Raw genomic sequence first — 17,034 nt, forward strand, 5'->3', positions numbered from 1 at the left:
CAAGAATTTTCAAAGACACAGTATTGCACAATATCAAGAAATATCTAATTTCACAATATTGTGCAATAGCAATATTTTCAATTGGAGTTATCTTTCTTTGTCAAGAATAGGTATTTGAATAAACTTAAATCATTGTTTTATTCAATATACAATGTATATTCACTTTTACTACCAACTGATAAATTAAAACAATATTACCATTCAGTGATAACAAGCACTTTTTAATATTTTATGATGTATTTAAATTAGTAATTATTGTTGCAAACTCAATTAGAAATTTGAATTGAGATTAGTTTTGGAATAAAGGATAGGGGGTGTGAAAAAAAAATTGGGGGGGGGGGGGTCAATTTTTTCTCAATTGAAATTTCATAAATAAAAAGAAAATTTCTTCAAACCTTTTTTTAGAGGATTAATATTCAACAGCATAGTGAATTGCTCAAAGGCAAAACAAAAATTTTAAGTTCATTTGACCACATTCATTCTGTGTCCGAAACCTATGCTGTGTCAACTATTTAATCACATTCCAAATTTAGAGCTGAATCCAGCTTGAATGTTGTGTCCATACTTGCCCCAACCGTTCAGGGTTCAACCTCTGCGGTCGTATAAAGCTGCGCCCTGCGGAGCATCTGGTTGTTAATTTTAACAAAATATTTTCCTCTGTAACTAATGGGCCAAGTTCATTATAAATTGATATAATTGTAAGAAGCAAGAATGTTCAGTAAAATAAGATCTTCAAACACATCACAATCACCAAAACACAATTTTGTCATGAATCTATCTGTGTACTTTGTTTAATATGCACATATACCAAGGTGAGCGACACAGGTTTTAAAATTAGACTGTTGGTTTTCCCGTTTGAAAGGTTTTACACTAGTAATTTTGGGGCCCTTTATAGCTTGTTGTTCTGTGTGAGCCAAGGCTCTGTGTTGAAGGCCATACATTGGCCTCTAATGGTTTACTTTTTTTTAATTGTTATTTGGATGGAGAGTTGTTTCATTATCACTCGCACAACATCCTTCTATATCTATTTAACTTTAAACAGTTAAACATTCTGTTATTTTTCAGTGGAGAGAGTTGGAGGCTGAATTAGAAGATCAGAGAGCTAATGCTCTCAACAGCAGAAAGAAATTAGAAAATGACATTAAGGATCTTCGACAACAAGCAGAGCTAGCTGTTTTTGTAAAGGAAGATGCTGTCATTCAGCTTAAACATGTACAGACTCAGATGAATGACAATCAAACAGAACTTGATGAAAAGCAAGCCTCCATGAAGGATATAGAAAGGAAACTTGAGAATTATAAAGGTGATGTACTGAAATTACAAGAAGTTTTGGCTGCTTCTGACAGACAGAGAAGAAATGCTGAAGCTGTAAGAGATGAGCTATATATATTTACACTGTTTACAAGTTTGAGTTTTGGTGGGGTTATTTTAGCATGCTAAAATGTAAAACAATGCAAAATTTGTAGTTTCCGTTCTCTTACTTAGAGATGCCTCAACCAAATGTTATGAAACTTATACACAATTTTTTTTACGTACCACAAAATACAGATCAAGATGAATTTGGTGGCGACACTTTAATAATTATCAAGTTACGGCCCTTTATCATTCCAAATGTATCCTCGTGTGCATACCAAATGTATCCTTAAGGATAATATTCTCCATCATGTATCTTGTCTTGTAACAGAGGATTTTAATGGTCTGGTTCAGCATACAAAAATTTTAAAAGTTCTTATGAAAAACAAATCTGTCATGGCTGTTGACAGAGAAAAAAAAATGATGATTTTTTTTATTTAACAAATTGTAATATTGTCAAAGAAGGAAGTGGGGGAAAAATATGTGATTTAGAACAACCATTTTTGACACTAGGAAACATCTCTTTTGTGTACAAAAAGAGACTTTAAATGGTATTTAAATTGCTGCTTCTCTCAGAAGCAAAGCATATATATAGGAGTATAGAGTAAGAGAACAGACTGCTGATAAAATTTGAGTTGGAACAATGAGACCAGAATAATCACCAGATTAGGGACTTGTGACTGTTATCTTGTAAGTCAGCTTCTTAAATTTACACTGTTTATTGGACTAGTACATGTAAGCAAATATCTCCTTGCCATGTTAATATATAGGCTTATATGTTAGAACACTTGCTGGTGGATGTAAAAGATTGATCAATAGACTGGTACCAGTGGTTAAAGTATAACAACCTCACTCAAGTGATTATATGTCTCATTTATGGGCATTATGTTTTCTTGTCAGTCTTTTTGTTCTGACTGTTTGTCTGTCTGTCTGTCCCACAGGTTAAATTTTTTGGTCGAGGTAGTTTTGATGGAGTTGAAGTCCAATCAACTTGAAATTTAGTACACATGTTTCCTATGATATGATTTTTGTTGAGCCTTTGACTTTTGTCGAAAAAGCAAATTAAGCGATCCTACAAATATTCACTCTGTGGTTAAAGTTTTTGAAATTTTAATAACTTTCTTAAACTAAACTGGATTACTTCCAATTGTGAACAGAAGCTTGTTTATGATCACAAGATATAGTATCCAGAAGTTAATTTTGTAAAAATAAAATTCCATTTGTTTCGTCTTTTACTTATAGTTTTTCTGAGGGAAAACATTTCATTCACTGATCTGTGGTAAAAGTTTTTAAAATTTTAACAACTTTCTGAAACTATCCTGGGTTTGTACCAAACATGGACAGAAGCTTGTTTATCATCTAAAGATAATATACAGCAGTAAATTTTGAAGAAGAAAAAAATCTGTTTTTTCCGTATTTTACTTTTAAATGAACTTAGATTTTCTGCCAAGAAACAACACATTCATCTGGTTGAATTTAAAAAAAAATTAATAACTTTTTTATAGTACTTTTAATTTGTACCAAACTTAGATAGAAGCTTGTTTATGATCAAAAGCTAGTATTTAGAAGGAAATTTTGTTAATATTTTGTACCTGTGTATCTGTATTTTACTTATAAATGGACTTAGTTTTTCTTCCAGTTAACATTTCATACAGTCTGTAGTTAAAAGTTTTTAAACATTTATTAGATTCATAAACTATCCTGGATTTTTACAAAACTTGGACAGAAGCTTCTTACAATCAAAAGATAGTATCAAGAAGAATATTTTTATTTTTTTCCCCTCATTTTTTTTTTATCCTGTTATTTTCAGCAAAAGTAGGAGAGAAAATGGGTTCTGCAGAACCCTTACAATTTTTTCTAATTTTAATGCCAAATTAGATTTTGTCCCATTTTCACAGTCCACTGAACATAGAAAAATGATAGTGGGGATGGGGCATCCATGTACTGAGGACTCATTCTTGTTATTTACTTTTTGACAAACCATTCCATGAAATAGCCCAACAATATAAACAAACAAAAATAATAGTTTCCATTGTCCCCACTCAATTTGAAAATTAGTTTATGATATGAATCCTATTTAACACAGCACAATAAACTGAAAATAACACAAATTCTATCCAATTCTACAGCTTCAAAATGTTATTACACACTATCAGCACCTGGATGTAGCTTTCCATAAAACAGATAATTTTATGCAGGGTTTCTGCTAGGATTTTGAGGGCTTTAGTCACTTTTGCACGTGATAAAAATCAGCCTTATTTTTGTCGAGCCTGCAACTTTTGTTGCAGAAAGCTCGACATAGGGATAGTGAGGCGGCGGCGTCGGTGTTAGCTCACTTCTTAAAAGCTTTATATTTTAGAAGGTAGAAGACCTGGATGCTTCATACTTTGTATATAGATGCCTCATGTTACGAACTTTCTGTCAGTCACATGTCCAATGTCCTTGACCTCATTTTCATGGTTCAGTGACTACTTGAAAAAAAAGTTAAGATCTTTTGTAATGTTAATTTCTCTCTTATGATAAGTAATCGGATAACTATATTTGGTATGTGCGTACCTTGCAAGGTCCTCATGCCTGTCAGACAGTTTTCACTTGACCTCGACCTCATTTCATGGATCAGTGAACAAGGTTAAGTTTTCGTGGTCAAGTCCATATCTCAGATACTATAAGCAATAGGTCTAGTATATTAGGTGTATGGAAGGACTGTAAGGTGTACATGTCCAACTGGCAGGTGTCATCTGACCTTGACCTCATTTTCATGGTTCAGTGGTTATAGTTAAGTTTTTGTGTTTTGTTCTATTTTTCTTATACTATATGCAATAGGTCTACTATAATTGGTGTATGGAATGATTGTAAGGTGTACATGTCTAGCTGACAGGTGTCATCTGACCTTGACCTCATTTTCATGGTTCAGTGGTCAAAGTTATTTTTTTTAGTTTTGGTCTATTTTTCTAATACTTTATGCATTAGGTCAACTATATTTGGTGTATGGAAATATTTTATGATCATTTTCATGGTCCATTGCTAAGTTTTAAATGTTTGTGTTTTGGTCTGTTTTTCTTTATTAATTAGCAATAAGTCAATTATATTTGTAATATTGAAGAATTGTTAGCTGTACATGTCTGTCTGGCATGGTTCAGTAAGTTGACCTCATTTTCATGGTTTATTGATCAATGTTTCATTTTCCTTGTCAATGTTGAGTTTATGTGACAGTTGTAATAAAGCTTTATATTTAGGTCTATCAAGATAGTATCAAGGATAAGTAAAGAAGGCGAGACATTTCAGCGTGTGCACTCTTGTTTATAATAGCCAGGGGTCTAGGATGTTTATCAAACTAGCTATACATATATGTCCAAGTCCTTCAAGGACTAGTCTAGGATCATTGAAGACTAGGATTGCTAATGTAGGCAGTTATTGGCAATGTTAAATGAATTGACTGATGTGATGCTAAGATATGAAGAAAAGAACAGGGATCTGGTAATATGGTTCACAACTTCGCTTCAGTTATTTTCAGGGCAAACCCCTGATCAACAAAAGTTGTGTGCCTCTATATTTTAAACCACTACTTTTGATTTTCAAACAAAATGAAATGAAAACGGGAAGTGACAATTGAATAATAATTTCAGAATAAAACCGGATTCATCTACAAACTTTTACGCATGCGCAATACATAGAACAGGAAGCACCTGTTTGCAATTGAAAATATTTACGTTTTGAATAAAGTTCATTCTTTTTAATTGAAGTTGTCGAAAGTTTTTAATGAATATTTATATAAAGTATGACGAAAATACGTTAAAATGACGAAACTACAACAAGCAAACTGCAAATTATGATCGTAAGGGAAATATTGAAATTAAAATAAAGTTGAAATGTCCGGGAAGATTTTCAATTTTGTTCAAATGAAGAAAACACGACAGAATTGTGGGAAATGATTAAATTGAAATGCTGACTGACTGATTTAACTTAAAAAGATTATTATGATGGTCATTTATGAGGTTTTATAATAATAATTGAGGGATTAGTGACCCATCTGATTGGCGATAGGCTGATTACTTGTCATCACAACTTTTAACACCTTTGGTAAACATTAATTACCTGAGGGTCATAAATTTGTCAGAAACATAAATACAGGTAGAATTCAAGTAATTTGATGTGTAAATATTTTTACACTTTCCAAATTTAAGTGACGAAATTGATATGAAATATTTTCGTCATTTCGAAAACCTTTTTGTAAATTACGAAAGTGACAAGTGCTAGCAAAATCACTGTTTTATGTTGTCTTATACATCATTAAGCCATCATATTCATTTAGGTTAAAAAAAATAATTTAAATTATAGTTCACATTCATTTGAAATTTCATGGAATTAATCACTTTCGTGTAAATTTGCTTTTATTTCTTAGAAAGCTTCATCTCATTTCCATGTCAAAGCATTGAGGCATTACTGGAGTGATGTCAAAAGGTAATTTAAGAAGTCCCATCGATTATTATTGAAGTTAAAAAAAATAATTTCATGATCGCACATCAACGCGGGGGATATTATACAACTTGTATTTCTGGAAGAGTTAATTGTCCGTTATTGAACCAGAGTTGTCCTCCTTCTTTCGAAACTACGAACAAATGGTGGCAGAAAAATATGTGAATTACTCGATTTACAAGTATTTTTGCTAAGAAAACAGAAATGGAAACGATTTTTTGAGGAAATTAATTCAGTGGCTCATACTATAAATAACAAAAGATATCTTCCTAGTCAATCAATCTACGTTATTGATACACATTTTTAAAGTTAACTGCTTCTTTCTCTATAAAAAGTTTATGGACACTGATATTTATCTTCATTTTATCAAAATTTGTATGCACAACTCGCTACAGTTTCAGCATTTTCATTAATGACCCTGCAAGGTGCAACAAAAATAAACGGTAAGGGAACATACATATAAAAAAAAAAAATGACATTCCAACTATAAATTACTGTATGGCCATATTGTAGAGTCTGCTAAAAAAAAAAGGCCCAAAAAATGACAAATTTGAATACCAAACAATTCAAAATGGGTTAAACAAGTTTGACGGTGCCAATGTTCCCTTTACCTTTCAAATCTGTAGTATTTTTTTTACATAGAGCTCTCTTAAAAAAAGGGATAAAATAACAAAAAATAATATGAAACCAAAATTGTAAAACAAAAAATATATATAAAAATAAAATACCCCAATTAATAAAAAAATATCCAAAATAATATTGAAAATAATAAATATATAAAAAAAAAAATGTGAAAAAATATAAATACCAAAAAAATAATATGAAACCAAAATTGTAAAAAACATTTAGAAAAATATAATAAAATGAGAAAAATTGTAAAAAAAACATGAAAAAATAATATGAAAACCTATACTAATAAAATAAATAAATAAAAAATAAATAAAAAATAAAATGAAAAAAAAATGTGAATAGAGTTCTATTTGATTAAAAGACAATAATTGTTTCGTATTAAGTCACATGGTATCTCTCAAAAAGTCATGTGACATGCTGAATTAAAGTTGAAAAAATGTGTCAGTTTAAGGGGAAAAAGATGTTGTGCAGACATTTAGTTAGAAAAATAGAACATAATTATAGTGTAAAATGAATGCATGAAGACATTTGGAAACGTACTAGGTGAAAACTTTATACAGAAAGATGTAAAACATGCCAGATGGGTAGAAATATCTATGCTTGAGACACCGAAAAAATATTGGATTTTTAAAGAATTTTTGTCAAAGTCAAATATATGGCCCAAGTTTATGTAAAAGATGTGGTATTCACTACTGCTTACAGAATGATTGAACCTTTAAGAAAGATTTTTTTTCAGTGAACAAATTTAAAGAAAATCTGTTATGGTTTAGTTCCCAGGCTAAACATGTAACAGAAGCAGAGAGAGAAAAAAAGGGGGAGAGAATTATTTTCTTATAAGCTTAATAATGCATTTCAGTTGTAACTCTAATTGAAAAATAGCCGTTATATTACACATCTTTTGGTGGTGTGGCAGTATATTTCAGGAAAATGAAAAAAAATTGAAGAGAACTGTTAGAAAAAATATTATACTGCTGAAAACTTATGTTATCCCTTCTGGTGAATTGTTGCGGCAGATCTGCCGCAAACTATGCAGTAAGGTTGCTGCAAATAGGTTGCTGCAACTCGTACCTACCAACTTTTGAAAGTGCTCATGGGATTTAAGTGCGTGACAACAATTTCAAAGGTTACAATTCTTTGCGACGACTATTTTGCGCTTGCTGTTTTGTGGTCTAGAAAAAGTGTCATATTTGTAAGATGAGCTTACATGCCATGCCTTCTTCAGTTTATTTGCATGATTCTATTTATTATAAATCAGTAGAAAGTATGAACATGTGGCTGCAAAACGAGGAATTAATTTCATGTGTAAGGATATTAAATTATTGTTGACTTTTCCAATTTAAAATTATGCACAAAGAAGGACCATTATCAGGTTGGGAACAACACCTAGGGGTACCCCTCAATGGATGGACATTAAAAACCACTTTTAAAGTGAAAATGAGCACATATTCATATTATTTGAAGAAACTTTTCCAAAAGAACTATACATCTTAATTACAGTTAACTCTCGTTGTCTCGAACTGGCTTAACTCAAAATTTCGGATGAGTCGAAGTTTTCATGTGGTCTCGAACTTTGTTCCATATAAATGTATGTAATTCGACTCAAATGTTTGAAACAAATGTATATGATCTATGTGGTATTATATGGTCAACATATGTCCAACAATTTGATATGTTATTGGCCTAAAATCTACTATATTTTTCAAAATAATTGGACCCTTCTTTTAGAAAAGTTGTTCTAAATATAATGTCAGAATTTCTCATTTTTAAGTTAAAAAATCTACATTTAATGATTTTTCTATTTTATTTTTTACAAGAGTAAAATGACCCCTTGACTAAGATATGTCCCTCATTTAAGAGATTCCTCATGTGTTTTTTTTTGTTTTGTCCATGTGAAAAATAAAGAACAGTACATTTTACTTTAAATAATTAGGTAATTTAATTGTAATTTGAATATATAAATTTATAGCATTTGTTACAGCACGTGTAATATATCAATTAATTAGTGAATAAACTACTATTTATTATCTTTATGGTAGTACTGCATCATTGAAGTTTGTCAATCAGTCAGGCTTTTATTCTTATTCTGTGTAAGAACCTCCTTGCAGGTAAATAACAATTTGCCAGGTTGACGATTTTTAAAACAAATTAGAGGAATACAACAAATCTAGGATGTTAGAATATTCTTGAGAGAAAACGTTTTTGATTGGCTGATTAATTTGATCATGAGAAACCTAGAATTTGATTGGCTGAACACAATTGTATTCCATTGTACACAGTTCAAAATCAGGAACAATCATATTTTTCGTGTAGATTTTCACAAAATCGTGTTTTGGAGGGCTTTTCAGGATCACAATCGTGCCATCGTGACAAAGTGTCAAAATCGTGTATTACACGCCTAAATCGTGAAAGTTGCAGGTATGCAACTACTCTGCGACCTTTTACCATGCAAATTAAGGTTGTGGCAGACTTGCTGCAAAGTTTTATATCTTTATATAGTTTGTGATGAACTTCTAGCGACTATTTGTGGTGAACCTCTTGCAAACTTTGATAGCCTTATATAGTTTGTGGCGAACTTCTGGCAATTTTTGCAGTGAACTTCTGACAAACTTCCAAAGCCTTATATAGTTTGCAGTGAACTACTGGCAAATCAAGTGACTGTGGTAATTTGTGTACCAATAATAGCAAATTTACATGCAAAAACTGCCAAAAACTATTAACTACAAAGTTGAACGATGATGTATGGCCTGTTCAAAGAACTAATTGAATCATAAATAATCTATCATATATAACATCCTTTTACTTTTTATATAAAAACACCAACATTAGAACTTCCCTCCTATCATCAAAGAAACAGGGAGATTTTAGTACAGGGATCATGCTCAGTATGCTATAAAAAAAAGAAAGAAAAGGTTTGTGTAGAATGTGTAGAAGTTCCAGCACACTTTAGGACTGCTTTAAAGTTTGTTTGCAAAGTTCCTTTAAATTTAAGAACATTTAGAGTTTGTGACAACCTTGCGGCAACTTTTAACACACTGGTGAACAACTTTCAGGTCTTCTTTCAGGTTGCAGCAATGTTTCTGTTTCTCTTTTTATAAGGGATGTAGAGGTTTTGAGTTTCTCTAAATTTGAGTTAAAAGAAATTGATTTGTTATACAAGACATTTATTTTTTAAAGTGTTTTATAAGGCTGAAGATCTTCTTATTTTTTAATAATATACATGTCCTCAGAAATGAAGTCTGCAGATGATTTATTGCAGTGAAACTACACCCTGAATGTTAGTTTATGAATCATGAAAAGACTTGACTTGAAACTTTATTTTTAAACTCTAATTGTTCAGTAGAATCTTTTTAAGCAGCCATTGAAATTAAGGTTAAAATTTTGAAAAATACGAAATATTGGATTGGAGTCAAATGCACCCGCACAATTGCATGGTTATAACTCACAACCTCAGTGTTTACTGTCTAGTGATTACAGTGATAACTTCTTAGACCACTCAGCCACCGAGGCCCCCTATTAAATTTGAATATAAAGATCTAAGTATTAAGGACCATGTACAGTCAAGTCTGTTTTAAGCATGTCACTCGTAAGAAGTGTCAAAAGTGATGGCTGGAGAAAAGTTACCTTTTAAAAGAGGTTCTGAAATATTCCCAGTCCAAAAAAACACATGTTGTGGAGGTTAAAAGTAGGATATTTTCGCTAATATAAACAAATACGTCTGTTCAGCCATAACTTTTAATAACAACTCAAAGAGCCCACGGCGACGTCACTGAAGTCGCCAATGGTAATGTACAAAAGATCTACAAACTTAGGAACGTCGTAATCCCGCGGTAATCTGGACATAACAACGTCGCCAATGGTAATGTACAAAAGATCTACAAACTTAGGAACGTCGTAATCCCGCGGTAATCTCGACATACTGGGGGCCGCAAAAAGTGCAAATTATCTTAAATTTCACATTAACTGTCCATATTTGTAAATAAATCAAATTAAAAAAGTCTATCTCCATGAATGAACTAAATTGAATTAACTGAGTTCTTGTTCACATAAATGAAAAATTTGAATTAACTTTGAAAGTCCTTTTGAAAAATTGTTAATCTTCTTCATCATTTTCGTCTACATTGGTTGTCCACTTTCGTATCCTCTCCCTGGCCTTGATGCTCGCATTTCGTTTCGGTCTAGTACTTCTTTGCGTTGTGTCTTGATGTTGCTCGTCAGTGTGATCGCTTGTAACATCCGAATGTGTCCCCGATACTTCCAACGGAAATAGTTTAACGATCGGTCGGGAAGTCTCACCATTGCTTGTCTGTATCCGTGCTGCTCGTACATGTCCATCATTGCCTCTGATAAGTTCATTAACTATACCTAGTTTCCAATTGACTCTAGGTGATTCATTATGTATTTGAACTATGTCTCCAATTTGAATAGATTGTTCGTTTTTTCCTAAAGTTTTGTGAAATTCGCGCAATGAAGTTACGTACTCGGACTTCCATCTGGTCCAGAAGTGTTGTATTAATAAAGTTTGTCTTTGTGCACATTTATTGAGTTCTTTGTGATTCATATAGGTTGGATCGTTGAATTCCTCTATGCCTATTTGCGGATATGGCAGCGTTGATATTCTTCTACCATACAAAAGATGAGCGGGGGTTAACGTCTTGCAATCTCGGATATCTGATGAAAGATATGTAAGTGGCCTGTCATTTAAAATTCTTTCTTTTTCTGTCACGACAGTCTGTAGAGTTTCCATACTAACTTGAGTTCGTCCAAGTGTCTTTTTCAAGCTTGTCTTTGTTAGTGCAATAAGTCTCGCCCAGAATCCACCATACCAAGGTGCGCGTTTTGGTATGAACTTCCATTCTATTCCTCGTGTAGACACCGTTTCTTTTAGTGTTGCCGATTCACATAATCTTTTTAGTTCCTCTGCTCCTGCAATGAATGTAGTTGCATTATCTGATACAAGTGTCTTGGGTATTGATTTGCGGCTTACGAAACGCCTAAAAGCTTGAACAAACGAATGTTCGGTTAGGTTCGGTACCACCTCTAGATGAACGGCTCTGGTAGAAGCGCAGGTAAACAGGCATATATATGCTTTTGTTAAAATTCTATTTTCGTCTCTTACAAGTAATGCTCCTGTAAAGTCCACTCCTGTGACTGTAAAGGGGGGTGCTTCCTGTAATCTGATTTTCGGTAAAGGTGGTGGGTCTGGTGCAACGTACGATTTTCCATTCACTTTGCGGCAAATAACGCATTTTCGGAGTAATTTCTTTGCATACTGTCGAATAGTTGGTATCCAAAACGTTTGTCTAATATTGGTGACTGTAGCATTCATTCCACTATGAAGTAATTTTTCGTGTGCGTCCAATACAATTAGTCTAGTTAACGGATGATTTGCCGGTATAAGGTACGGAAATTTCGCTGATTCTGGTATTGGTGCGTTGTGTATTCTCCCGTTACATCTAATAAGACCGGTTTCGTCTAAGAAAAGTCCCAATTGTCGGACTCTGGGTACTTTATTTGTGTTTCTGTGTTGTGCTCCTCTCAGATATGACATTTCATCTGTATACGTAGACTCTTGACAATCTAGAATCCAAGTATTTACTGCTGTTTGAATTTCATTTACCTCCAGTGGTCCACTTTTTCTGGAAATCCTATCCCGTATACAGTTGCGTATAAAACGGATGACATACGCGGTAATACCTAATAACTTCATGTAAGATCCATAGTTCGAAATATCCAATATGTTTGTTATACTTCCTAGACTCTTTTGGTGCGTCATATTCAAGTTGTCCAATTCCTCTTCATTTTCTCTGTCATCTACCAGTGACGTCAAAACAGTGTTTTTTGCGCTGTTTAGTTCCGGCCATTTTGTACTATCTGTTAACCAATGTGGTCCTTTCCGCCAAAGTATACTCTGGTCAAATTGTTCAATTGTAAGTCCTCTTGTTAGAAGATCTGCCGGGTTGTTATCAGTAGGGCAATATCGCCATTTGTATGGATGCGTCAATTCTGTTATTTCCCTCACTCGATTAGCTATAAAACGTTTCAAAGTCTTCGTAGATGTTAGCCAATGAAGAACGATGCTGCTATCTGACCAAAATACAATTTTTGGATAATTAAGTGTTGAATGAAGATGTGCAGCTAGTCGTGCGCCGATGATTGCTGCCATAAGTTCAAGTTGTGGGAGGGTTAAGCATTTGACTGGTGCTACTCTGGTTTTCGCCATTACTAAAGTTGTTTCGTTTTCGTTACTCAAATAAGCTGCTGCGCCGTACCCCTTTGGACTTGCGTCTGTAAATACATGAAGTACTAATTCTGTTGATGTTGATGGCTTGCTAAAGTAATATCGAGGAATAGTGAATTGTATTGCCTTTTCCAAATCTTTGGTCAAATCTATCCACGTAGTCTTTAAATTATCTGGTATAAGTTCGTCCCAATCTAATCCACATTTCCATAACTCTTGTATCATGATTTTCGCTCTAATTGTAATCGGACTAAGTAAGCCTAGTGGGTCATAAATCTTTGAAGAATATTTCAAAACTTCTCGTTTAGTTACATGTTGAAGTAGTTCCGGTGTAGGAATATCACGCTTAGGGTAAAAAATCTTGTCGCTACGACTGTTCCACAACATTCCAAGTATTTTGGTATACTTATCCGTATCTAGGACGTTTTCTTCTTTAGCTAATTCTAGTAATTTAGCACTGTTTGAACTCCATGATCTCAAGTTGAATCCAGCTCCAGCCATCAAGCTTCTTGCTTCTTTGAAATACGTAAGTAAATCTTCCTCTTTGTTCATACTAGACAATATGTTATCAACGTAAATATCTCTTTCTAGAATTTTAGCTGTTTCACTGTTTCCGAATTGTTTCAAATGTTTCTGTATTGTGGCGTTGAGTATAAAGGGCGAAGACGTCGCTCCAAATAACACTGCTTTGAACCTATAAGTTTTCAGCTGACTTCCTGGATTTGTAGGGTCACTAAGCCATAAAAATCGGGTAACATCTCTATCTTCTTCGCTCAATCCAACATGTAAGAAAGCTTTCTCAATATATTACATGTAGCAAACTGGTTGGCTCTAAACTGTACTAGGAGTTTTGTCAAATCATTTAATTTTGGTGGTGTGTCCATAAGACAATCATTTAGACTTGGATGACTTGGTGATTGACGACAACTGCAGTGGTATACTATTCGTATAGGAGTTGTGCTAGATTCCTTGTGTATAGGGTGGTGTGGAATGTAATGAATTTTCCCGCCTTTTTGTTCATTTTCATCTACTGTCTCAACAAATCCTCTGCGTTCCTGTTCGGCGATTATATCTCCATACTTCTTTAGTAGTTTAGGATCTTGACTAAGTTTCTTAATAACGTTCTCTGTTCTTCTTCTTGTGACTGTATAGTTTGATGGTAGTTCGTCATGTTCCTGTTTCCATGGCAATTTTGCAAAGTATTTATTACCTCTGAGTTCAATCGAAGTGTCTTGATATGTTTCCAAAAAATCTGTATCGTCTATGTCTGTTTCCTTCGAGTTAATACCAATCGATTCCAATCTCCAAAATGTTTCTATATCATGCTCTTCCGTTTTATGAGAAATAAGAATATTAAAAATGCTAGTACCCATCAATGAGTTATCCCTCTTGTCGCTTACTGGACCGGAAAGTAAAAAAACCTAACTTTGACCTCACGGCGGTTGGACCATTCCCCCGTATGACTTCATCCTCGACTAAGTCCCAGTAGTAGTCAGCTCCGATCAATAACGATATTTCGAAAGACTCGTCCTGTGTTACCAGATGTGCTAACTTAAGTCCCCGTAAATAATTCAGTCCTCTGTTGATGTGGCGAATATTGTTCTGCAAAGGTACGGCAATCATTGGTACAATTAGAACGTTTATCGGTATTTTCTGTCCTGCATCTGTTTCTACGTACACTGTCGATTTATCTAAATGTCTTACGTTTTTGTTTCTATCTCCAAATGATGATAACTGTAGAATTTAACTGTAGAATTTCAGTTCCCTCTGACTGTAAATTAAGTTTTCTGGCTAAATCTTCGGTCACAAATGATCTCTGTGCTCCCTCGTCAAAAAGTATATGGGTGTCTCTACATGAGTTGTCTGACCATACGGGTGCTACTGCAGTTTTTAAGAGAACATTTGTACGTACCTCGACTGACGATGAGTATAAAATTGACGTGTCCTCTTCCTTCCGATCCGTGTCATTTACCAAATGTACAGATGTCTGATTAGCTTGTCCACTGTTACCATGAAAATTCATATGTTGTTGGCTGTAATTTGTATTTTGCACGCTTTGTCTACTTCTGTCATTATCGTAGTTCTTGTTGTTAAATTGGCGTACAGTACACAGACTTGTGTGATGTCTTTTGTTGCAATTTCGACATAAGTGTTTTGACTTACATTCATGTATACGATGTGTTCCAAGGCAGTTGAAACACAATTTCTCCCGTTTTACAATGTTCATGCGTGCTGCTGGATCCGATATGTTCGCTCAATGTGCTGGTGCGTGTACATCGCGGCAGAATACACAAGGTTTAGTGTCTAAATTCTGGCGTATATTTCTTGTATTTGGAGCTTGATTTTGGCGGGGTTTTGTTGATTTAGTTCCGGTAAAGAAAGATGATGTACTTGGTAAATTGTCAGAAGTTTCAGTGTCTTGTCCCGCATCAATTATGTTAATTTCATTGCAAATACTTTTCCGGAGGTCTCGTAATGACCAGTTTTCTGTTCCATGTTCACGGGCAAGGTTTTTTTTAATTTCTCCCGGTAATTTTTTCAAAATAATTGGTACAAGTAATGTTCCATACGAGTCTTGTGACTGGCCCAAAGATTCTAGCCCTCTGACGTAAGTTTCCATTTGATCATAGAATTGTCTCAAACTGACAAGATGGTTTCGTGGTGATGGAATATCTAATAATGCTTGAATGTATGCTTGCGTGATTTTGTGTGTTTGTCCGAATCTCTCTTTCAATAAAATAATGGCGTCCGCATAGTTTGCATTGGTGAGCGCAAAACCAGCTATGGTGCGTAAAGCTTCATTTTGTAACTGCGCTTTGAGGTAATTAAATTTCTGGACATCGGTCAATGAAGGGTTTAAATGTATGGCGCATTCATACGAATCCCAGAAAGTTTGCCACTCTAATATATTCCCTGTGAATATCGGAAGTGAGAGTTTGGGTAAGTAGTGATTCTGACTGCTTGCGGATGTATACGAATTTATATTAGTACTCACTGTGTTACTCGCTTGAGAGAAAGGATTTTGTGACGACTGCGTGCATGAGTTTTCTGTGAGGTTTGCTGAGACGAACGGTTGAGAGTCAACATTTAATATCTGGGATGAAGTTTCACTCTGACGTGTCTTTGGTGTGGTATGAGTATCTCTAACAAAATTTCTTATGTGTCTGATTTTGGTTTCTAACGTAATACAATACTCATCTGAATCTAGAATTTCACTTTCAATATCTTCTGCTTCCGCTAGCTGGAGTATCTGCTCGTTCAAATTGTTCAATATCTTTTGCTTCTGAAGAAGGTTTTCAAATGTTGCGTTCAACTCTTCTGGATCGAAATCTGTTTCTTGCTTCGCTGCATCTATCTTCCGAAAAAGTTTTGTAACAGCACTTCTGTTCCCGGATCTTATCGCTTTGAGCTTGCTTAAATCCATTGGTCACGGTACCATAAATGTGGAGGTTAAAAGTAGGATATTTTCGCTAATATAAACAAATACGTCTGTTCAGCCATAACTTTTAATAACAACTCAAAGAGCCCACGGCGACGTCACTGAAGTCGCCAACGTCGCCAATGGTAATGTACAAAAGATCTACAAACTTAGGAACGTCGTAATCCCGCGGTAATCTCGACATAACAACGTCGCCAATGGTAATGTACAAAAGATCTACAAACTTAGGAACGTCGTAATCCCGCGGTAATCTCGACACATGTGGCTGGGATTGAAACTGGGTTAAGTGTTTCAGCTGGAAGATTTATTGTTCTGACATGTGAGCAGACAAATATTGAATGGTGGATTCTTGCTCTGTAAATTTAAAGAAGACATTTAAAGGTGTTGATACAATTGGCTTAATAAATAGGTTTAACACTTTCAGTGGTATTAATTGAAGGGAGTGGAATACAAGGAGTCACAAATTTACTAACTATTTCTAGATCCATAAATAAGATGACTACTGAAATGTATAGAGAAAATTCTTGATATGGTATCCAAGAGACCATTAGAGATAGTTGACTTAAACAAGTGTTGACCTTAAGGCAGGTTTGACTATACTTGATATGGTATCCAAGAGACCATTAAAGATAGTTGACTTAAACAAGTGTTGACCTTAAGGCAGGTTTGACTATACTTGATATGGTATCCAAGAGACCATTAGAGATAGTTGACTTAAACAAGTGTTGACCTTAAGGCAGGTTTGACTATACTTGATATGGTATCCAAGAGACCATTAGAGATAGTTGACTTAAACAAGTGTTGACCTTAAGGCAGGTTTGACTATACTTGATATGGTATCCAAGAGACCATTAAAGATAGTTGACTTAAACAAGTGTTGACCTTAAGGCAGGTTTGA

General features: G+C 34.2%; 4 protein-coding genes across 4 annotated transcripts in view; 1 reads left to right on the forward strand and 3 right to left on the reverse strand.

Moving 5' to 3' along the window:
• Positions 1–1,440, forward strand: part of LOC134718208 (laminin subunit beta-2-like) — a 37,021-nt gene extending 35,581 nt beyond the window's left edge. Inside the window, exon 30 of the mRNA XM_063580702.1 lies at positions 1,066–1,440. Coding sequence (XP_063436772.1) covers positions 1,066–1,440 — 375 coding nt within the window. The remainder of the gene's footprint in view (positions 1–1,065) is intronic.
• Positions 1,441–10,549: 9,109 nt separating this feature from the next.
• LOC134718209 (uncharacterized) lies at positions 10,550–13,249 on the reverse strand. Its single transcript, XM_063580703.1, has one exon. It carries the CDS (start codon positions 13,247–13,249, stop codon positions 10,550–10,552), a length of 2,700 nt encoding a protein of 899 aa, XP_063436773.1.
• A 221-nt stretch (positions 13,250–13,470) lies between these two features.
• On the reverse strand, positions 13,471–14,070 carry LOC134718210 (uncharacterized). The gene has a single exon (XM_063580704.1). The coding sequence runs from the start codon at positions 14,068–14,070 to the stop codon at positions 13,471–13,473; it is 600 nt and encodes a 199-aa protein (XP_063436774.1).
• An 881-nt stretch (positions 14,071–14,951) lies between these two features.
• Positions 14,952–16,121, reverse strand: LOC134718211 (uncharacterized). The gene has a single exon (XM_063580705.1). It carries the CDS (start codon positions 16,119–16,121, stop codon positions 14,952–14,954), a length of 1,170 nt encoding a protein of 389 aa, XP_063436775.1.
• Positions 16,122–17,034: the final 913 nt, after the last annotated feature.

This window comes from Mytilus trossulus, chromosome 5 (assembly GCF_036588685.1).
Source record: "Mytilus trossulus isolate FHL-02 chromosome 5, PNRI_Mtr1.1.1.hap1, whole genome shotgun sequence".
Lineage (NCBI taxonomy): Eukaryota > Metazoa > Mollusca > Bivalvia > Mytilida > Mytilidae > Mytilus > Mytilus trossulus.